Source organism: Garra rufa, chromosome 14 (assembly GCF_049309525.1).
Source record: "Garra rufa chromosome 14, GarRuf1.0, whole genome shotgun sequence".
NCBI lineage: Eukaryota > Metazoa > Chordata > Actinopteri > Cypriniformes > Cyprinidae > Garra > Garra rufa.
The window spans coordinates 11,969,737-11,990,596 of record NC_133374.1 but is presented as its reverse complement, the minus strand read 5'-3'; the positions used below and the strand labels follow the sequence as shown (position 1 = coordinate 11,990,596).

Genomic DNA, 20,860 nt, shown 5'->3' with positions numbered 1-20,860 from the left:
TTCCACACATGCTTTTCTATTGACATGTAGCAAACACAAGGTTGATGTCTTTACAAGAGCTAATCGATTTCTTCACCAAATCAAAATGTCAGATCAGTGGTAAATCAAACAAACTAATACTTCCTTTACATGTTATATGATAACTCGTTATCAGTTTAGAGAAAAATGTCCAGCTTCAAAGTACCGAACACTCAGTTGGTTACATTCTACCCACCTGGATGTGAGGTCAGGGTATCTTTGTGGGCAACATGGGAATTCACCTCACTTAGGTGAGAGGCAAACATACCCCTGCTATTTTAAGCCATACACGCATGCATCTAGAAACTGATGTGGAGAGAGAGTAGATGAGTCTCAGGCATGTAAGTAAAAACATATAGAGGTTCATATGCAAGTATTTACATGAAATCTCTGCAGGTTTCATTGATGACATAAATAGATTTGCTTACCTCACTAGTTTTTCTTCATTCACTGTTTGTGGTTGTATGCGTGTGATATTGTGCCTTCTAAGGCTGTGCATCTAGACCAACTCCATGCATTTAGGTCAGTAGGCTGTTGTGCAATTTTTCTGTAAACATACTGTATCTTTGGTTTCATAATGAATGTGTTACCTTTTTCTCTGTCTCTGCTAGTCACGGAGATGACCAGCTCAAGTCACCCCAGGTTCCGCCTCCTGATTGGCTGGTGCTGCATAATGACCTCAGCTCTTTTGATGTTGACAGTATATGTTTCAATAAGTTCGCGCAAACAGGTAAAGTGACCTGCGATTGCACCCAACCAGACTGCTTTTTCATTGCATGGCATATCGCATAGAAATACTTTAGAGTAGCCCGTTTTCAAGCATATTCTTGCCCGTCTGCCATTGGCATGCCAAACAGTGAATGCCATTTTGAATTTCATACAGATGAAAATAAGGCTGTGTGGGACAGACAGGCACACACAGTATAAAAGTCCTAGATCATGTCATTTTCACAACTTGTATGCAGTTCTTGTCTATTGAAAGTTTATCTACTGAAGATGTTTAGTTGCCTTTGTATATTAAGTTAGGATAGAAATACTTAACATAGCAAACTTAAGTTTTACTGCAGTAGTACCTGATATTTCTAAGCTGTTTGTTCATTTTAAGATAAACATGTTTTTTTTTTCTTCTTTAGTCTGGAGACAAAAATTCAACAGGTTTGCTTTTTAATCTTTTTAACCCCCATTTTAAGTCAAATTGAATGGAAAATTGTGCACCTTTGTCATGAAAGTAACAATTAAATATTTTTTTACAGAAACCAGTGGCAAACAGGCACAACAAATAGGTGAGAAATATTTATTATATTTATTAATATTCAATTTAATTTAATTTTTAGTCTTAAGCTCAATGCGTTTCTCTACAATATCTACAATTATCTTCAATTCTGGGAAATATTCTTATTTGGGGAAGTATTCTAATTTGAAAAGTAACAATAATTTGGTTGCACTTTCAGGTTTCAGGCCTGGTCCAATTTTCAGTGACTATATCCGTCTCATCAGAGGTAAGATTTTTTTTTTTCCCCCTGAGGCCATTTCTCACTTTTCCTCCCTGCTGTTTTCCCCTCATCCTCTATAGCACTTTCCCTTATACACTTTTTCTGCATCTCTCACTTCTCTGTATATCATAAAAACAAGAGATAGAGGGACTTTTGGTTCTGTCACTGTGTCATTTGGTTTCCCTGCTGCATTGAGGAAGTCTGGCATGTGGTTCTCTGCTTTTAAAGAATCTTTTGTGGCCTAAAAGTCACTTAAACTAGTTTACCACTTTGAAATATGGACATCACATCTGTAAATAAACTCAGCCTAGTCATTTTCTGTTAGGTAACTTGAGGTTATCTGGCAGCTCACCTTCCCTCTACTCAAGTAGGAGGTTGTACCTTTTTTTGTGTGTGACTTTTGCATGCGCTCGCTTATGAGATGAACCAGATTCAGTGACCACAGTGGCACTTTTGAAGTGACGCTTAATGTTTATCGCAGAGGCGTTGTGAATCAGTGGAAATATAACTAGTCTAAACATACACGGCTCATGTACGGGGAACGAGGTGGAAACGTTCCTTTAAAATGTCTCTCCTTCCCTGACCTCACTTCACGTCCTGTGTGAAGTGTGTTTCGTATATATGTGGGATGAGCGGCAGCGCCGACCCCCCACACATGGAACAAAATGAAAGAAAATTAAGAGAGCGATTAAAGGCGTATAATAATACTATACTTCTTGTGAATGTGTACTCCTTTATTTTGCATTTTAATAGCACGTTTATACATAAGTTTGTATTTCAAAATGTGCATTTTTCCATTTTTTTTTGTACATTTACATTTATAATGTTACAAAAGACTTCCATTTCAAGAAAAAGTTCCTGTCTAGGGCTGTCACCAATGATTCTTTTGCTAATCGAGTAATCAGTCGATTATTCTGGCGATTAATCGAGTAATCGGATAATTATACTAATGTTTTTGTGTTGACCTAAGCAAACAATAGCCTTTAAAATGACTTAAAATACATATATAATAGCAATGAGCCAATAATAATAAGTTCAATTGAACAAAACTGTTAAAATACATAATATATATCCACCTTTTTCTTCATGTATGAGTGGGCACAGCTATTTGTAAATTTTGAGTCTGGCTTTCGGTCTCATCCACATCCAGCTATTTTTATCTGTACAAAACAGCTGGTTTTGCAGCTTGATATTGCAAATTGCTGTGTTACTATATTATTTCAAAGTATTAACTTAATTATGAACACAGTGGTTTGTAGTGCACACAGTTTTACCGTTTACTGCACGTTGTTATTCTTCTTGTTATTTCCCTACAGTGGCTAATGAACCGAATATCTCACCCATAGGCTTACTTTCGCGTTAAGAAAAAGGTGGATACAGTAAAACTAATGTACAATCTATTGATCTAATCTTTGTTTAATACTGACTAAACATAATTTCATTCGAATGTCCTCTGAATCTTTAATATTTGGCTATTTCTTAATGACAAAAATGCTACAGCCACTGTAACTTCTACTACTATTTCTTGAATATGTCGACATCAAAACGTTTAAACTCAGAGTGAAGGTTTGAGCTTTTTTTTAAAAAATCACGATCAATAGTTAGCATATTGAGAAAAATACTGATTACTGAACTGTGCTGCTTTAACACGCACACACGCAACCTACATGTGTGAAAAAAATTAAAGCACATATATTTGTTTAATTGAATCGTATCATTTGTAAATTCTTAAATTGTTTTAATATATCATGCAGCCTTGGAAAACAGTCCAGTAATGTGTTTCATGGACTCTCACTCGTGGAATGTGCCACTTCCGGTATTTCGCCAGTTAATCAACACAGGCAACTTGCTATAGATGATTTAAAATCGAGTACTATAATCGAGTTTAAAATTGAGGAATCGTGACAGCCCCATTCCTAACTGTAACATGAATTAAAGGTCCACTGAAGTGCTTTGAAAAATGCAGCATTATTTTATGTGTTCATGTAATTTCAACTGAAACAGTAAGACAGGGCGGGACATATCAAGCAGTCCCATCCCCTTTTTTAAGTAGCCAATTGTGTTTGATTTATATCACAGCTTAAGTCAGAGCTGTTGAGCTCAGTAAAGCCTTATTTGACAGCATATTACAGCCACAATCTCATCTAAATCGCTATAATATATACCATTCTGCGTAGAATTCTAACGAGTCCGATACGTTTTATGGTGTCTTTGGACCAGAGCAGACAGCATGAAACCAAACTTTTTTCACCCCAATGGAAAGCATATTTACACTGTCTGAATCTTTCCCTATCGTTCACTATCTATATAGTGCATTACGTGCCATTCATCGTACCGAAAATACTGTGAACAAGAGTCCAACTTCACCCACTCAGCGCCTTTTAATAGTGGAAAAGGTTGGCCCTCCGGATTCTAGAAAGCATTTGATTGGACAAAAAATTTGATGAGACACTCAAGTGCAGGGTGATGTCATCAAAATCGTTAATCCATATTGGCGGAAGCTGAAGGCTGTAAGTTTGAATGCCTATATCTTGTAAATGCAAATGTTGTCATTGTTTTAAAACACACTAGCTTATAGATAACCTTAAGTCTAACATATTCATACTAAAAGCCAAAAAACGTCAATTTTAAGGCTGAATTTGGAATAGCGTATTATTTGGTACATTTACATTTATTCATTTAGCAGGCGCTTTTATCCAATGCGACTTCATCCTAAAGAGGCAGATCGACATCGATTATATATCAGGCATTGTAAAGATACGCACAAGCTAGAAAGGGAACAATAAGAAAAGAGGAGAAGGAGATTAAATTCAGCCGATTTGATTCTGTTCTAATAGGAAATATCTTAAGTTCCTCCTAAAAGCACAAAATAAAGTATTAAAACTTGGGAATCATTCAGAATCAGAATGCACACTAATATTTCCATTCTCTTCCTGCAGACGATAAAGAACCCTGGATATACAATAACAAGAAGATGAATACGAGCAAATCATTTTCCCTGAAGAACGGCACTATCGAACTTAAAATCAGTGGCCTGTACCAATTCCACGTCCAGGTCCACTTCAAAAACATTGTTGAAAAGCAACTGGCAACTGTTACTTTGCTCAGGAACGAAGGCCGTGGGATACAAAAGAGAAGATTAAGTGAGGTCAAGCGCAATGGACCAGGATCATTGACAATGATCTATCTGGACGAGCTGGAACGCAGCATGAGCATCAGTCTGGATATAGATCCTATCGACAGCCTATCAAGAGAATATTTCGATACTTACTGGGAAATTATCTTGTTTAATAATGAATAATAAGTCTTAAGCCTCAGATTCTTCTATGGGGATGTAGAGTGCAAACCTTGATTTCAGGTTAAAACGAACAGTTCGTTATTCCTCAAAGACTCGCAATTTCTGAGTGTTTGTCACCATGTCAAGTGCTTCTCCTAAAGGATTTAAACGTTCTATATATTTATGATTACCAAAGTGTGTGGTAAAAGATGTTTGCATGGTTAGTTCTCAAACCCATTATGGGTTTCAAAAGGAATATTTTCAAATTTTTAATGTGTTGGATCATTTTATATAACACGTTTTATATTTTTAAGGTTTATTATATTAAAATATTTTTAAAGACATTCCAATTTAAATGGTTTATTGGTTATTTGTGTATATTATTTTAATTGTATTTAATTTCTTTTTTAAGTGCTGTTAATGTTCTTCAAAATGTTAAGTGACAATTATGTGGACAATCATGTGGAATGAAGTCATTTTTAAAAAAAATATATAATTTATTTGTAAACTACTGTTGTACTATCCGTAAGCTAAATAAAAATAAAAGTCTGTTCGCCGGAATTAACCTCTGACTTACTTTGTATTTAACCCGAATGTAACCCAGTTCCCATTTACTATCAGCATCCACATGAGGGAGCCAGTCATCACAAGAACGCCTGCTAAAACTTGGCCTTCCTTTTGGCCCTCGGAAAGCAAACCACTGAAACTTAAACCCACTATAGCCACAGATACAAACACTGTGTTTCGATTGCGTACGCGTTTATCAAATCTAGAAGGCCAAAGGCAAGAGGAAGCTTCGTCTCATTGCAGAACTACCCAATTTAAGGTCAGAGAGAACAAAGTTTCAAGGTCAATATAAAGTACACATCGAGTCTAGTCAAAAACGTTGACATTTTAAAGTATCGAGGCTTGACGGGGCATACTGTACGATGTCGAATTTATTTCCAAAAACCTACCCTCGCCAACAAACTGTAACCGCAAGAGGCACCGACAGCTAATTTCATGTCCTATGAGTCACAATGCTGAATTCCCCGCATTTATAAATCCTCTTTTTTACTTTATTCCTCTGCCCACGCTGAAAAGTCATCTCACCTTCACATCTTAAATAATGTCATTTTGTGGTTGACCAACTGCACTGAGCTAGGGATGTTACGGGGGTTGCTTAATGTACAAAGAGCAGCGCTTCACATTGGGATGTTATTGAGGGAAAAAGCAAACTCCACAAATAATTCATGCAACATGACTACAACTTCAAAGAAAAGTTGCATTAATAAAGCAAATGCTGCATTTAAGAAAGATTGTGTTAATGTTGTTTACCTATTAGCTCTAGTCAAGTTAACCACATGGCTGCATCTGACAATTTGAGGCTCAGTTCATTGACTTCCTCTCTTTCTATTACAGTAGTTGTTGAACGCTGCGGAAAATCTTTTGAGGAAGCAAATCAGGCCAGTTTTAAACAAACATGATATTTTTGAGTTGCTTTTTCTGTTCTTCTTTCACGAGACTGTCCTGCACAGTGTCATCAGTATCGTTTAAAGCACAGAACGTTTTATTCATATCCCTGCTTTCATAAACAACACTTTCTTGTGTCCTGAGATGAACCAGCCCCTTGCAAAAAAATGTGTTTATGGCTATTACAAAAAAAAAAAAAAACAGAAAAAGTACAAATGCAACCTTTACCTTTAAGCAAAAACTTGCTTTAGCATGTAGAACTAGAACTGTTTGTCAACACAATTCTGTGGCGATATGCAAAGCAATTGTAACTAACCTTTATTTGTGAATATCTGTTTGTGCACCGTCAACCATTTCCTGTTAGCTTGTGGTTTTTTGCACTCATGCATAGAGCCATGCATTGAGCGATATACATTGTCACACATTTCACTCTAGTAAATATTTCTGACTGGGTTAACAGGCACAAGAAAAAGAGATAGACAGTTTTAAAATGCATGTTGACAATAAAATGTGTCAAAATTTAGAATTGCATCACTTGCTTACCAGTCCTCTGTGGTGAATGGGTGCCATCAGAAAGAGAGTCCAAACATAAACATAAAAACATCACAATAGTCCACAAGTAATCCACATGACTCCAGTCCATTAGTTGACATCTTGTCCAAAGCAAATATTTAGCTGGATTTTGATGTGAGAGGACAACAGTGGATGAACACTGGAGGAAGTGCTGTTATGGATCATACCCTAAAAAATGCCTTAAAGGGATAGTTCACCCAAAAATGAAAATTTGGAAATTTCAGGACAGTTAGAAATTTCAGGAAAGTTGGACATTGCTGGGTATCAGAGGTAAATAATGATATAAATACTGTTTAGTTTCTCACAAAAACCGATCGTTTTGTGTCTTAGGACTTCAATGTATCGTCACGAGCCGCAGGGTGTAATTTGGATTTGTCTGTGCATGTTTTTTTTTACTTTCAAAGTTTTGGTGCCCATTCACTGCCATTATATGACTAACAGACTGCAACGGTTTGAGTTAAAAATCTTTTGTGTTCTACTGAAGAAACAAAGTCACATACATATTGGATGCCCTGGGGGTAAGCAGATAAACATCACATTTTCATTTCTGGGTGAACTATCCCTTTAATGATGGATTTGTTTCTTACAAAAGCTTTTTTACTTCACAAGACGTTGGTAGACTGGAGTTGTGTGGATTGCTTGTGGTTTTGTGTTCTTATCAGACTCTCAATCTCATTCTCATACTGACGGCACCCATTCACTGTAGAAGATCCAAATCTGTTCTGATGAAGAAACTCATCTATATCTTTGATGGCCTAAAGTACATTTTCAGGACATTTTCACTATTCCTTTAAAAGACAACATTAAATAGCTCTTAAAAAAATGTGGCATCTTGCCCCATACTGCTAATTTTGTAAAATGCACTTGATGAATTTCGCAGAATCAAGGGCTTTACACTAGATATTTGAAAGTGTCACGCAAAACCACTTGTAAAAAAACACAAAAAAACACATTTGGTGTAATTGGACTTTTGACTTGAAACCTCACTGTTACTGAGATACTAAGCTGGTGGACTCATAACACACATTGGCAAATCCGCTATGAAAATTTCCTCCCAAGCATGTCCTTTAAGTGTATGTGTCAAATGGCAACACAAACAAGTTGCCAGGTGATAACTGCATGAGGTGGAATGGAGAGTTACTAGTTAGAAACTCCTGCTCCTCTGTGCATCATCCTCCGATAGGCGAAAAAGAGAACAGGTGCTTTTTTTTCTTCGTTGTGGTAGAAGTGTTAACCCAGATGCAGAGAGGAGCTGTGAAACTAAGCGTGCTCTACGTCACGTATCCCGTCCTACGTGGAGCATTAGGGGGACACAGGGCGAAGGAAAATGGAGAGAAGGGTCAGAAATGTGGAAAGCATGGAGGGAATCCTTACAGAATAAGAAACCCAGCCATACCACTGAATAACCACATTAATCTGACCTAAAATATGGGGGCTTTCCCACACTTCCCCCTCTTAGAAATCTGCCCTTTGATGTTACATCACAGGTGCTCTTAGGTTTCTACAGACAGCACCTGCTATAGTCACAGATTTGTAGTGCATGTGAACCTGTTTTGATGACTATGAGCATTTTAAAGAAAATTCGGACAACTTTTTTTTTGGTAAACAGATGTTAAACTAAATGTTGGTAAATAGATCACATGACATCTTGGTGAAACAAAAACTTAAATGGCTTATTGTCAACTTATGTGTGCTTTAAGATTTTTGAGGATGAATATTTGTGCCAAACCCTGCTTGAAATAACAGTTAAATTAAAAATTCAATATTGTTGTATGTTAGCCAGAATACAATTAATGGCAGTGAGTTTCAAAATGACAAAAGCTACATAAAATATCGTAAAAGTGTGACTTATTTACTATATTTCAAGACTCATTATTATTTACTGGCAGTGTTGGGAAGGTTACTTTGAATAATTAAAATAATTTAAAATGAAAAAAAAAATCTTTTTCAAAGCAATGTAACTCATTACTAGGGATCTCACGATATGATAATATCTCAACATGAAGTCCACGATATGATATGTATTACTTAAAAAAAGACAAATGAAGACTTGGGGGAAAAAAATAAAATTTTGTACATTTTTAAAGTTAAATTCTTCTATCTAATGCACCTTAAGTGTTTAAAATTAAGAGCTTAAACCCATGCTCTTAACTAAGAAAACTTAAGTCTGAACCTTTTCAACCTCTCAGTCTAAATTACATTCACACTGGTGTTTTAGGAAGCCAAACAAATTATAATGTAATAATAATAATAAAAACAATGACAGTAATAGCCATATATTGCAAAATAATTTAACTGCAAAAAATGAAAATGAATATTTCACAAGTATATTATTTTTGCTTAACACTACAGTAGGGACATTACAATACTTCTAATTTCTACAATTGAAAGAGATATTTTGAATTTCTATTGCAGTAAAATTACCTATTCAAACAGCCAGCTGTCAGCAATTCATACTGCACTTTTAAGCTTTTATTTTAACGGAAAAAGCAGTAGAGCTTTTATTTTGATAGAAAATTCATCTGCCGTGAAAATAAAGCATAACTGGTGGCCGCTGTGTTCCTAAACGCACGCTAAACTCCAGCACATGCAATAAATGAGTTCACTGCATTCATTCACTGTCAACTGAGCCGTTCTGAGGCATGGAAAACACCGGATCACGAGCTGATCGCCTGAACGAAAAGTGCATGTTTCATTTTGAAACACAGTGAAAAAGGGATTAAAAAAGGGACTTGATGAAGGGATTAAGTCATATTGTGCTTTCGGTTTTAGTTTGTTTGACAGATGCTGTGCTGAAGCATAACGGCCCAAAACACAACTTTACAGACATTTTATGTAAGAATAAGAAGTTTAAATATATTTTAAAAAGTACACTTTTTGCCCAGAAGACCTTTCGTTTCATATTGTCATGTGACCATGATGATATCAAGATTACTGATTACATTTGATTAAGTCTTTCTAAATTTTCAACATTTTTTCTAACTGTTAATTATTTTTAAACATTTAAAGCAGGCAGGGTTACTTAACACTGATTACTGTCAGACTTTCAAAATCCTTTATCACTTGAATTAAGATTAAAACAATTTCATTTTAAAGCACAGGGTGCATGTGCTTTAAAATGAAATTGTTTTAATCTTAATTCAAAAAAAAAAAAAAAACGGACTTTAGCACCAATTTTACTTTGAGATCATTCTGTGGTTAAAAATAGATTTAAAAATCATAAGATATGTTTGAATAGCTATGGAAAAATACAAAAATGAAGCATATACATAGTCAAATCTCACGTTACCACAGTTTATTCGCTATGGTTTAGAATAAAATATGACAAAACTCAGTTAAATTGTGTCGGAACAAATTCATCTTTATAATGTCAGATGTCTTTGATAGAAAGTAATGGATTACAATCAACGAAAAACTATCAATATTTATTGACCAATTACCAAAAATTGCTTAATTTTGTGGTGTAAAAAGGTCGCATTAGCTGTTAAATAAAAACAAAACATGTTCAGGTCAAAGTGTCTGAATAATTTTTGGTCCCAAATTTTTATCAATTTTACTGGTAGTCCACTGTATGAAGAATTTTTGGGTATAAAATGTCACAGTTTACTTTGTTTTGCTCTCTTCACGTACATAAACTATAGTGTCCTGAAACCCACTTGTAAAAAAACAAAAAAAACAAAAATGATATCTGAATAATTTTTGGTTCGACTGTAAACCCAAAGAGTTATCAAATAAACATGTCTCCTATTCCGTATCCTAACTTCCTGAAACATTGGTGTGTCATATTTTATAGCAGTCAATTCAGTTTTGGAAAGAAACCAATCAAATCTGTGTGTGAGAATTTTCTGACAATATTTCTCAGTAACTGTAACAGATTACTGTTACATGTAACTAGTTAATCCCCAACAGCAAGTTTCATGCCAATAACACCACATGCCATTGGTTTTCATAATCAGTTGTGACAATTCAAGTTTGAATATGTTAAAAATAAGAATTGAGATTTAGAGGGCAAGATTTTCGTACAGAAAAACAATCAGGTCTCTTCAGAAGACTTGGATTAATCTGCTCGGAAAGACATGAGGGTGGGTAAACATTACAATTGTCATTTTTAGTTACATTACAGCTTCACAATATAAACTACTTCTGTAATACCCTTTATGGTGTTTTTAGACAATTTATGAGCTCAAGACGTATCAGCTCATCCTACCATCTCTATTTATGGTCCATGGTAGTAAGAGATAATATGTTACAGATTTGCTTTTTCAAGTACACTATTATCTAGTGGTCAGTTCTCCACTCCCTGATGTCATTTACGCGATAGCAGCTAGTTTATAGCAGAAAACTCCAGAAGTGTTGCTTGTTGCTATCACTGAACATTAATGCTAATGATAATGTCAACGGTATTTTACGCTTACGTAGGGACAGTCTTATAGTGCCTACATATAGACCCAAGTCACCGCACATAAAATGTCAGGTCGCCCCACGAGTACAGAACAGGACCTGATAAATATCACTTCATGTTGACACACCATGCATCATGACATCACAAACCACAAACAAGGTCCGAGATCCTCAGTGAAATCGAGGAAGACATAATGAGCAAACAGTTTCCATTGCATTCCTTTATTAGGCAACTAGAGAATGAGGAATTACTACATGGAAGAGTGGGTGAGCCCCATGGTGCAATCCTCTGAGCAATCCTCCCATGCTCTACATGTCTATACCTGCTATTATTGTAGCAATTATTTCAAAACATGGTAAAAAAGCAGCATGAAAGCCGTGACTCACTCTGAACAAATAAATAAGATACTATGAGTAAGAGAGAAATGAGTTAACACACTTTCTTTAGGGTTTGGCTGAAGAGTGTGCGGAAGGGGAAAGCGTGATGGAACGATATCAGGCTATTGTGGCCTCATACTTCACTTCCTTTCTCAGCCATTAGAGAAGGCAGAAATGAGATAGGCCTATGATGGCATTGTTGCACAGACAATTTAAGACAGCGGGTCAGCTTAAACCACAGTGACACCCTATATAATTATAGAACAATTCATTAGAACCACTGCTCTAATAAAGACGTGAATAGATAACCTGTCTTAAGTCGCTGAGGTATATTTGTAGCAATAGCCAAAAATACATTGCATGGGTCAAAATTTTTGATTTTTCTTTTATGCCAAAAATCATTAAGAAATTAAGTAAAGTTCATGTTCCATGAAGATTTTTTGTAAAATTCCTACTGTAAACATATCAAAATGTAATTTTTGATTTGTAATATGCATTGTTAAGAACCTAATTTGGACAACTTTAAAGGTGATTTTCTCAGTCTTTTCGATTTTTTTGCATCCTCAGATTTCTGATTTCAAATAGATGTATCTCAGCCAAATATGGTCCTATCCTAACAAACCATACATCAATAGAAAGCTTATTTATTGAGCTTACTTATTAAACTCTAGCTTATTTATACATATGATGTATAAATCTCAGTTTTGTCAAATTTAACCTTATGACTGGTTTTGTGGTCCAGGGTCACATATAGAGATTAGTGATTGGAACTAGCACTGCAATATCATCTGGTTTTACAGATATTTATTTAAAGAAAAATGTTAGCATTAGCATTAATGTTCAGCATAATTTGCTGATTATTGCAGCTGAAAATGATCAGTTCTTGTCATTTGTTGGGCTGCACTAATCGTTCAAACAGAGAAAAGTACAATAACAGACTGCCAAACGTTATAACAAATCGAGGAGAAGAGTGCAAAAGATGTCTTTTGTTGTTGGCCAAACTGAATTAGGATTTCCAGGGCAAGAATCTTGACAACATTCGTATTTGTTCTTTTCTGGCCGGGTACGTGAAATATTAGGCTAATATATTCCTTGTAAGTATCTTTACCACATATTAACTTTACTTTGTCAAAATATTGACAAAAAGTCTTTCTCCATATAATTTAGCAGCTTCCACAATTTTTTTTTTCATGATTTAAACAGCATAAATATTCAGAAGTACATGAACCGCGCAATCCATGCTGTTGTTTACATCCGAGTATCGCATTCTGACCAAAGCATGACGTAATCGCAAACCCTCTATACAATACCTACACATATATACTAATTATTTGTCTAAAGGTCATATTTTCAACTTTTAATTTTACAATATTACAGTTGCCAGGTCCAGATTTACACAGAAGCAGAATACAGTTTGATCCATACATTTCTAAAGCCTTCAAATTATCAAAATAAATAACATCTGCAGCAAAATGCATATGCTGTCTTTGAATAAAGCTCATGTGTTTCTTTCCTTCTCAAGTAGGCTATGTGGCCCAAAAAACAAATAAAACTAAGCCTATACCATTCATTTTTTTAGATTTCATATTTTGTCTGGTTCGATAAAATCTTAAATATAAAAAAAATATCATTAGACACATAAGACTTTACAGGGTTAATACGGTTACCCTACGAAGTGATGTAGACCTGCTGCAAATAGCCGAACTCAACACTCCCGCCTATAAATTATAATAATATATATATAATATATATATAATCATTTTACTGTATTAATTAATTTGAAATCATTTTCTTTTTTTTTTAAATCATCTTAAATGTTCTTAATTTTGTTTTTATTGTTGTGATTATTATTTTAAATTTTTATGATTTTTATGCTATTGTGATTTTAATTCCTTTTTATGTACAGCACTTTGAATTACCATTGTGTATGAAATGTGCTATATAAATAAACTTGCCTTGCCTTGCCTTGCCTATAATGATTCACAACTGTATTTTCGGCGAACCTGTGTGGTTTTGTTGACTTACAGAGACGGAAGTATGAGTTTTAAATCCCGTCATTGTTATTCTCCCGAGCTGCTCCTGGCCGTTTTGTGATTTGTCCCTGGCTCAAATCCACTCCGACATCAAGTCACTGCCGGTTTATGGATAAAAACCGTGCCGCGATTGTGTTCGTATCGCATGAACTGTGAGACTTTCCAGTGTTACAGAGGTCGCCATCTTTGATCACAGGTGATCTTCAGGTTAGCGCGGGAAGAGAAACGGCGATTGACTTGTAAGCTGTGTGTGAACGGGACGGTTTAGGAATCACATTTGGTTCTCATGGTTGTCAATCGTAACCATTATCAGGAAGGCTGATTATTTCATTACAAAACAGTTTTTGTATAAAGAAAACACAGACTTGCTTTCGGTTTACTGACCTAGGCTACATACAGATTACTAGTAGATAAATTATATAATATATACACCTTTTTCTTTAATGTGGAAGTAAGTATGGGCAAGACTTTGGTTCATTAAACGCTGTAGCGAAATAATGAGAAGATTACAGTAAATGGTCTGTTTGCACTAAAAACCAATCTGCTCATAATAAAGATAATACATAAATAACATGGTAAAACACACCAATTTGCAATATCATGCAGGAAAACAAGTTGTTTTGAACATTAAAAATAGGTTTACACGGTTGAGAACCGAGCCCACTTTTACAGGAATAAAAAGGTGGATATTCATTGTTTCACTCCAGAAACTAATTTATCATATGCAATTCTGAGTTTCCCACTTTAAAATGTGACATTCATCCTTGGAACTCATAATTACACCATTTCCAACTCCACTTAGGGTCTTATCTATACCTATTATCGCATACAACGTTTTTTTCAGCTGCACCAGAAATCCAAAATGAAAACAAATGATCAGGATTTTTATTAAGAGTACTTAAGTAAACTACAATTACTTCAAGTACTTCACTTGGCAACTTTTTAATTGTTCTGTGTTCCCTTTTTTTTCTTATAGGGAATGTTGTGGCATGCTAAAAAAAAAAAAAAAGAATAAAAACAATCTCACATCACATTTTATGGGGTTTTTAAGAAACCACAAGCGAAATTCGAATCATCATCTATTGCAAAATGGCTTAGGCCTTTGCATCAGACAGTTTTTATGAATGCTAAAATGAAAAAAGAAATTCGTAAATATGCTTCCACTTCAAAAACAAACCTCTTGTAGCTTTTGACTAGAAAGTGAGCATGAGATCATGTTAGAGAGCGAGATAGAGAGAGAGAGAGCGAAAAGGAGAGAGAAATCAAAAACAACACTGAAAAGGCCAAAAGAAATTCAGGGCGTGGAATCTCCCAGTAGGAAGTAAGTCAGCTGTATGCTGTTAGGCGAGTTGGATAGGCTGTTATTACATCACCAGCCTGAAACTGAAAGTGCCTGTGGTGTATTAACATTAACCACGTGGAGCTGGTTTATCAGGTTTTATTGTGAAATCAGAGAGGAGATTACGAAATTGCTAAATTACTAATCAAATCATGCACTTTTATTAAAAAAAAATATATATATATATAAAAAACAATTAGGAATTCCTAACATTTTTTAAAAAGTCATTGAGGAAAGTCATATATTGCGTAACAGATCATGAGAATTTAATTATTATTTAAACATAATGTGATTTCTACTAATCAGTTAAACATAACGTAAATGCTGAGTTAAATTTATGAAGTGACCCTGACATTAAACAAAACTTGAGTTTTTAATGTGATGAGTGTGATCATTTTTGAAAGTGTAAATAGGATGTGTAATACTACTATCTGGCATGCAGAGTGTGAGGGTGTGTATGTGTGAGCGCTGTCTGGAGGTTAGTATGTGTAAGTGTGTGGGTGGAAAGTTGGTGTTTCAGAGCTGAGGGTGTTCTTTCCCTTTTCAAACCAACCTCTGTTCCTTAAGCTGGTTGCAAACTGACATCACTGGAGTTTCCCCTATCTTTAGCATATATATACTCAAACTTGCTGTATGGCGAGTAGACAACTTCAGTTCAAAAGCTCACTCAAAAGGGAACACATCTCAGAGAACTAACAGCATGGTGAAATACGAAACAACAGTAGTAGATATGGAAGTCGGCGCAGGGGGAGTTTATCAGACAACCGTGGCACCCGTACCGCTCAAGCCCTCAAGAAGCTGGATATGGAAGACACTCGCCGCAATCACTTTTGTCGCTTTCTGCGCCATTGCTGCTTATTTCTTCGCCATGCATATAATGGTAAGACCGAAACTTTAGTGTGGGATGATAATAATTATTCAAGTACATAGCAGTGTGACCTAATTTGAAATGAGCCTTTGATAAACAACACATGCAATGTGTTTTTTTACAGAACCAGAACCAAAACCAAAACCAAAGCCTTCCCATGTTTTCAGAGAAACACATCAGCACAACATCAGGTAAGAAAACATTCCAAGCATTCCATCGCTTTAGCAGTTTTCAAAGCTAAATTTTAGTTTAATGAGAAAACATGAGTAACTGTTATGAGGTGGTCAACGATTTTTGAAGATTATAGGAGTATATTTTACAATTTTTTAAATAATCTTCCAGCCGTTTTTGAGTAAAAACAGTTTTACTACCAATTTGTTTTCAGTGTATGGATTCACACAATGTGAATTCTGTGTAAAATATTTTTGGATTATCCAGGATTAGCCGCCAATTCCACCAAACAGTTATGAATTTCTATGAGATTGTTTGTTTATTAAATCAAACTCTAGATTCTTAAACGTATTTTAAACATTAATAGGCATTTGATGCAAAAGCAAACTGTGAAACTGACTCCAATCCTCTTTTCCACAGAGCCAGGAAAAATGCTAAAGCAGATCGCTGCGAGAACAAAAGCAGCCATTCATTTACATGGTGAGTGTCTTTGACTTCTCTCTGTGCACAGGGTTCATATACGTCATAGGTTATCTCATTTCAAGAGACTGAGTTTAGTATCCTTAGCCAAGTTCGTCTTATCAGGTTCTCAAAAATCTGAGATTTATAAAAGGCGCTTGTTGTCGCAGAGCGGCTCAATGGCCTGCTGTTTGCAACAAGCCTGAGTGATTGATTAAACATTAGCTAATGTGGATTTCCTAGTGTAGTGGGACGTAATTCAAATACAGTGATATATTTGGTTCTCGGTGGGCGACACGAGGTGGGGAGACTCCAGTAAACTTTCTGATTACTTCATTACACGCTCCACTAAAGATAAAAACCGTGATCATTAACCCAAACCGGAAACAGGCGTCTTTCTACTAGTTTATGATCTCAAAATTTAGGATTATAAATACAATTAAAGGGAAACGTTTACATACACCTTTTAGAATCTGCAAAATGTTAATTATTTTTCTATAATTGGAGGTATCATACAAAATGAATGTTATTTTTTTTATTTTGTACTGACCTGAATAAGATATTTTTGTTCTTTAGAAATTTTTTTTGTGTATTTGAATCATTTCCAAACAATGACTGTATGATTTTGAGATCCATCTTTTCACACTGAGGGACTCAAATGCTCACTGATGCTTTCAATGAAAAAGCCGGTGGGGGGGGGGGAGATCAGGGTAAATTAAACCAATTCTTGTCTTCTGAGGAACATGTAACTATCTTCTGTTGCTTCTAAAGGGCAGTACTAAATGAAAAAAAAAAAAAGATATTTAGGCAAAATAAGAAAAAATTACACATTCTCATTCTGTTCAAAAGTTTTCACCCCCTGGCTTAATGCATTGTTTTTTCTTCTGAAGCATTACTGAGCATTTGAACCTTCTGTAATAGTTGCATATGAGTCCCTCAGTTGTCCTCAGTGTGCATTTTGTATGATCCTTCTTATTTTAGTAAAATAATGAAGATTTTGCAGATTTTCCCAGGTGTATGTAAACTTCAACTGTAAAATAGGAATAGTTTATACCAATCATGCACATGTGGTCTCACACATTTATCTTCTCTGTTTGCAGGTGAGCACAGCAACAACCAACAGCCAAATTCCCTGAAGTGGGTCAGCGGTGTGGATCAGTCCTTCGAACAGGGTGGCCTCAAGCTTAAAAACAACAAGATTCAAATTCCCGCCGACGGCCTGTACTTCGTGTACAGCCAAGTGTCCTATTCCATACAGTGCAATCTGGACGAATCTGAGGAAGAGGAATCGAAGTTCCTGAGCCACAGCGTCTGGCGTTACACAGATGCGGTGGGAGATTGGAAGCCTCTGCAGAATTCAGCCCACTCCGTATGCCAGTCCCAAGACGACGGGAAGACCACCTACAGCACCATCTACCTAGGCGCTGTCTTCAAGCTCCTGGAGAATGATAAGCTGTCGACCAACACCACCCACGTGGCCGACGTCGATGACGACTCCGCCAAAACATTCTTTGGAGTGTTCGCTTTATGATTTATTCGCCACCTGAGTTGTGTGGCACAGTATGAAGACAAGTGTTTTACGTTAAAACTTCCAAAGTATGTTCTCAGGACATTTGCTTTAAAGTAATTTGATTAATGCTGAGTCCTTATTGCATCGTGACATAATGTTTTAGTTTTAAAGCACATGCGAATGCAGTGAGAGCAGTGCGCTGAATACTGTGTACTCAGTCATGAGCACTATACCAAGGGCACTACAACTCGTATACTTATTTTAAGCTAGTATGATGTTTATTATCTTACATATTTCGTTGTAGAAATAATAAGTGATGTAGATGTTCAGAAGAACAATGGATTTTCTTGTGGTTTATAAATGTATTTATAACTTTTGAGCGTATTTAATGTATTTTTATTTTATCATGTGCTATTTATCTATTTATTAATTATTGCATATGCTATTATTTGAAAAACGAATGTACTGTTTTTGACACTCATCCTGTGATTCTGACATTTTCATGGTGAATAAACAAGAAGTATTACTGTATTGCATTGGTCTCATTCCTAACGAAAAGGAGAAGCGGCTTGTGATGGGTCATATGAACACAATGGGGGATTTTTGTATTCCAGTACGTGACTCGTGGTTCTTTATCTTCCTAAAGTCTGACTTCCTTTTATTTGACAGAAATGAGGTCACTGCTTGTTTCTCTCACGAACGCTCGCTGCTTTCTCTCAGGTGTGATTTGAAACAAAAGTCCAGGGTTCTGAATTAACAGGATTGCATCACTCTTTTGGTCACACTTATGAAGGGTGGAGATCGCACGGTTTAGTGCAACAGTGTAACTGTGAATTCCAGGAGGTGCTTTGATGTAAAAGGCCCCCTACTGGACACACTCTCACATGTTTGTCCAAATGCCAGAAACGATCATTTTGAACAAGTTAGATGACCTACCAACTAAAATGCATAGTCTTGTTATTTGTGCAAAAGGTCGACAGATAGGGATTGACATAATACACTGAATGTGTTTCTATGTATCACAATATTCCTTTGAAAATCAAATTCAAAAATCCTAAAAAGCAAACAGTGCTAGACAGCTGCATTTAAATGAGGAGCCCCATCTTTATTAGCCTCTTCGTATAAATTGCATGCATTTCTGATTAACTTCTATTATTTTGTACTAGTATATTGTACTTATATTTTGTACCTATATATAAATAAAATTAATAAAATAGACATGTTCTGTATAACAATATATATGCAAAAATGTTTTGTAATATATTTTGTACTGTAAAAATAATTATAATAAATGATAATATATTTTGTACTGTATAATTATGTATAAATATATATTAATATATACATTATATACATTAATATACAACATTAATATATGTGTGAATAGTATTTAGAATTATATGTGTATAAGTACAATACATATTCACAAAATATTTTTGTTCTTGTATTTTGTCATATATATACGCACACAAAATATCTTTACTAATATATATATATTTATATATGTATGTGTGTATAGTATTTAGAATTATATATGTGTATAAGTACAATACATATTCACAAAATATTTTTGTACTTGTATTTTGTCATATTTTATTTACACACAATATTTTACTAATATATATATATATATATTTTTTTTTGTATGTATATGTGTGTATAGTATTTAGAATTATATATGTATATACGTACAATAAATATTCACAAAATATTTTTGTACTTGTATTTTGTCATTATATATATATATATATATAAATACAAACACAATTTTTTTTCTAATATATATATATATATATATATGTGTGTGTGTGTGTGTGTGTGTGTGTGTGTGTGTGTGTGTATAGTATTTAGAATTATATATGTTTATAAGTACAATAAATATTCACAAAATATTTTTGTACTTGTATTTTGTCATTATATATATATATATATATATATAAATACAAACACAATTTTTTTCTAATATATATATATATATATATATGTGTGTGTGTGTGTGTGTGTGTGTGTGTGTGTGTGTGTGTGTGTGTAGTTTTTAGAATTATATATGTTTATAAGTACAATAAATATTCACAAAATATTTTTGTACTTGTATTTTGACATTATATATATATATATATATATATATATATATATACACCCACCCAATTTTTTTACTAATATATATATATGTGTGTGTGTGTGTGTGTGTGTGTGTGTGTGTGTGTGTGTGTGTGTGTGTGTGTGTATAGTGTTTAGAATTATATATGTATATAAGTACAATACATATTCACAAAATATTTTTGTACTTGTATTTTGTCATATACACACACACACACACACACACACACACAATATTTTTACTAATATATATATATATATATATATATTCACAAAATATTTTAGTAATTGTATTTTGTCATATTATATATATATATATATATATATATATATATATATATATATATATATATATAAATACTTTTACTAATAAATATATAGATATGTATAGTGTGTATAGTATTTACATATTTACATTTTTGTATTTGTATAAATACACACACATACAATCACAAGGTACAAGTGCAGGGTTTCACGTGTCTTGCATCAGATCTTTAAACTGTGACTTCATCATAAACAATCCCGGCTGCACTCTCAGTGCAAAATAATGAGTTTATTGAATGTTGACATCCAGAAAGTTTGCATATTTAGAGAAACTTTCTACAGCTTAACATACATACAGTTTTTGTCAATTGAAAAATTACACGGGAATTAATTACATAGTTTTTAGACGCTTGGAAGTATCAAAAAAAATCCTTGTGGTGCAGTGCACACACCTGACAATTAAACAGTTGAAGGGAAATCCATAACTGCTGCAATCACAGAGCCTTTAGAGAAAGAAATACCTC

The 20,860-nt window shown here is 34.6% G+C and overlaps 2 protein-coding genes across 2 annotated transcripts; both read left to right on the top strand.

Annotated features, from left to right (window-relative positions):
• The first annotated feature begins 220 nt into the window (after nt 1-220).
• lta (lymphotoxin alpha (TNF superfamily, member 1)) lies at nt 221-4,812 on the top strand. The gene is made up of 3 exons (XM_073818367.1): nt 221-753; nt 1,477-1,517; nt 4,451-4,812. The coding sequence occupies exons 1-3, from the start codon at nt 596-598 to the stop codon at nt 4,810-4,812; spliced, it is 561 nt and encodes a 186-aa protein (XP_073674468.1). The 5' UTR covers nt 221-595.
• A 10,819-nt stretch (nt 4,813-15,631) lies between these two features.
• Nucleotides 15,632-18,482, top strand: tnfb (tumor necrosis factor b (TNF superfamily, member 2)). Its single transcript, XM_073818014.1, has 4 exons — nt 15,632-15,844; nt 15,957-16,023; nt 16,424-16,483; nt 17,563-18,482. Exons 1-4 carry the CDS (start codon nt 15,665-15,667, stop codon nt 17,991-17,993), a joined length of 738 nt encoding a protein of 245 aa, XP_073674115.1. The 5' UTR covers nt 15,632-15,664; the 3' UTR covers nt 17,994-18,482.
• The last annotated feature ends 2,378 nt before the right edge of the window (nt 18,483-20,860 follow it).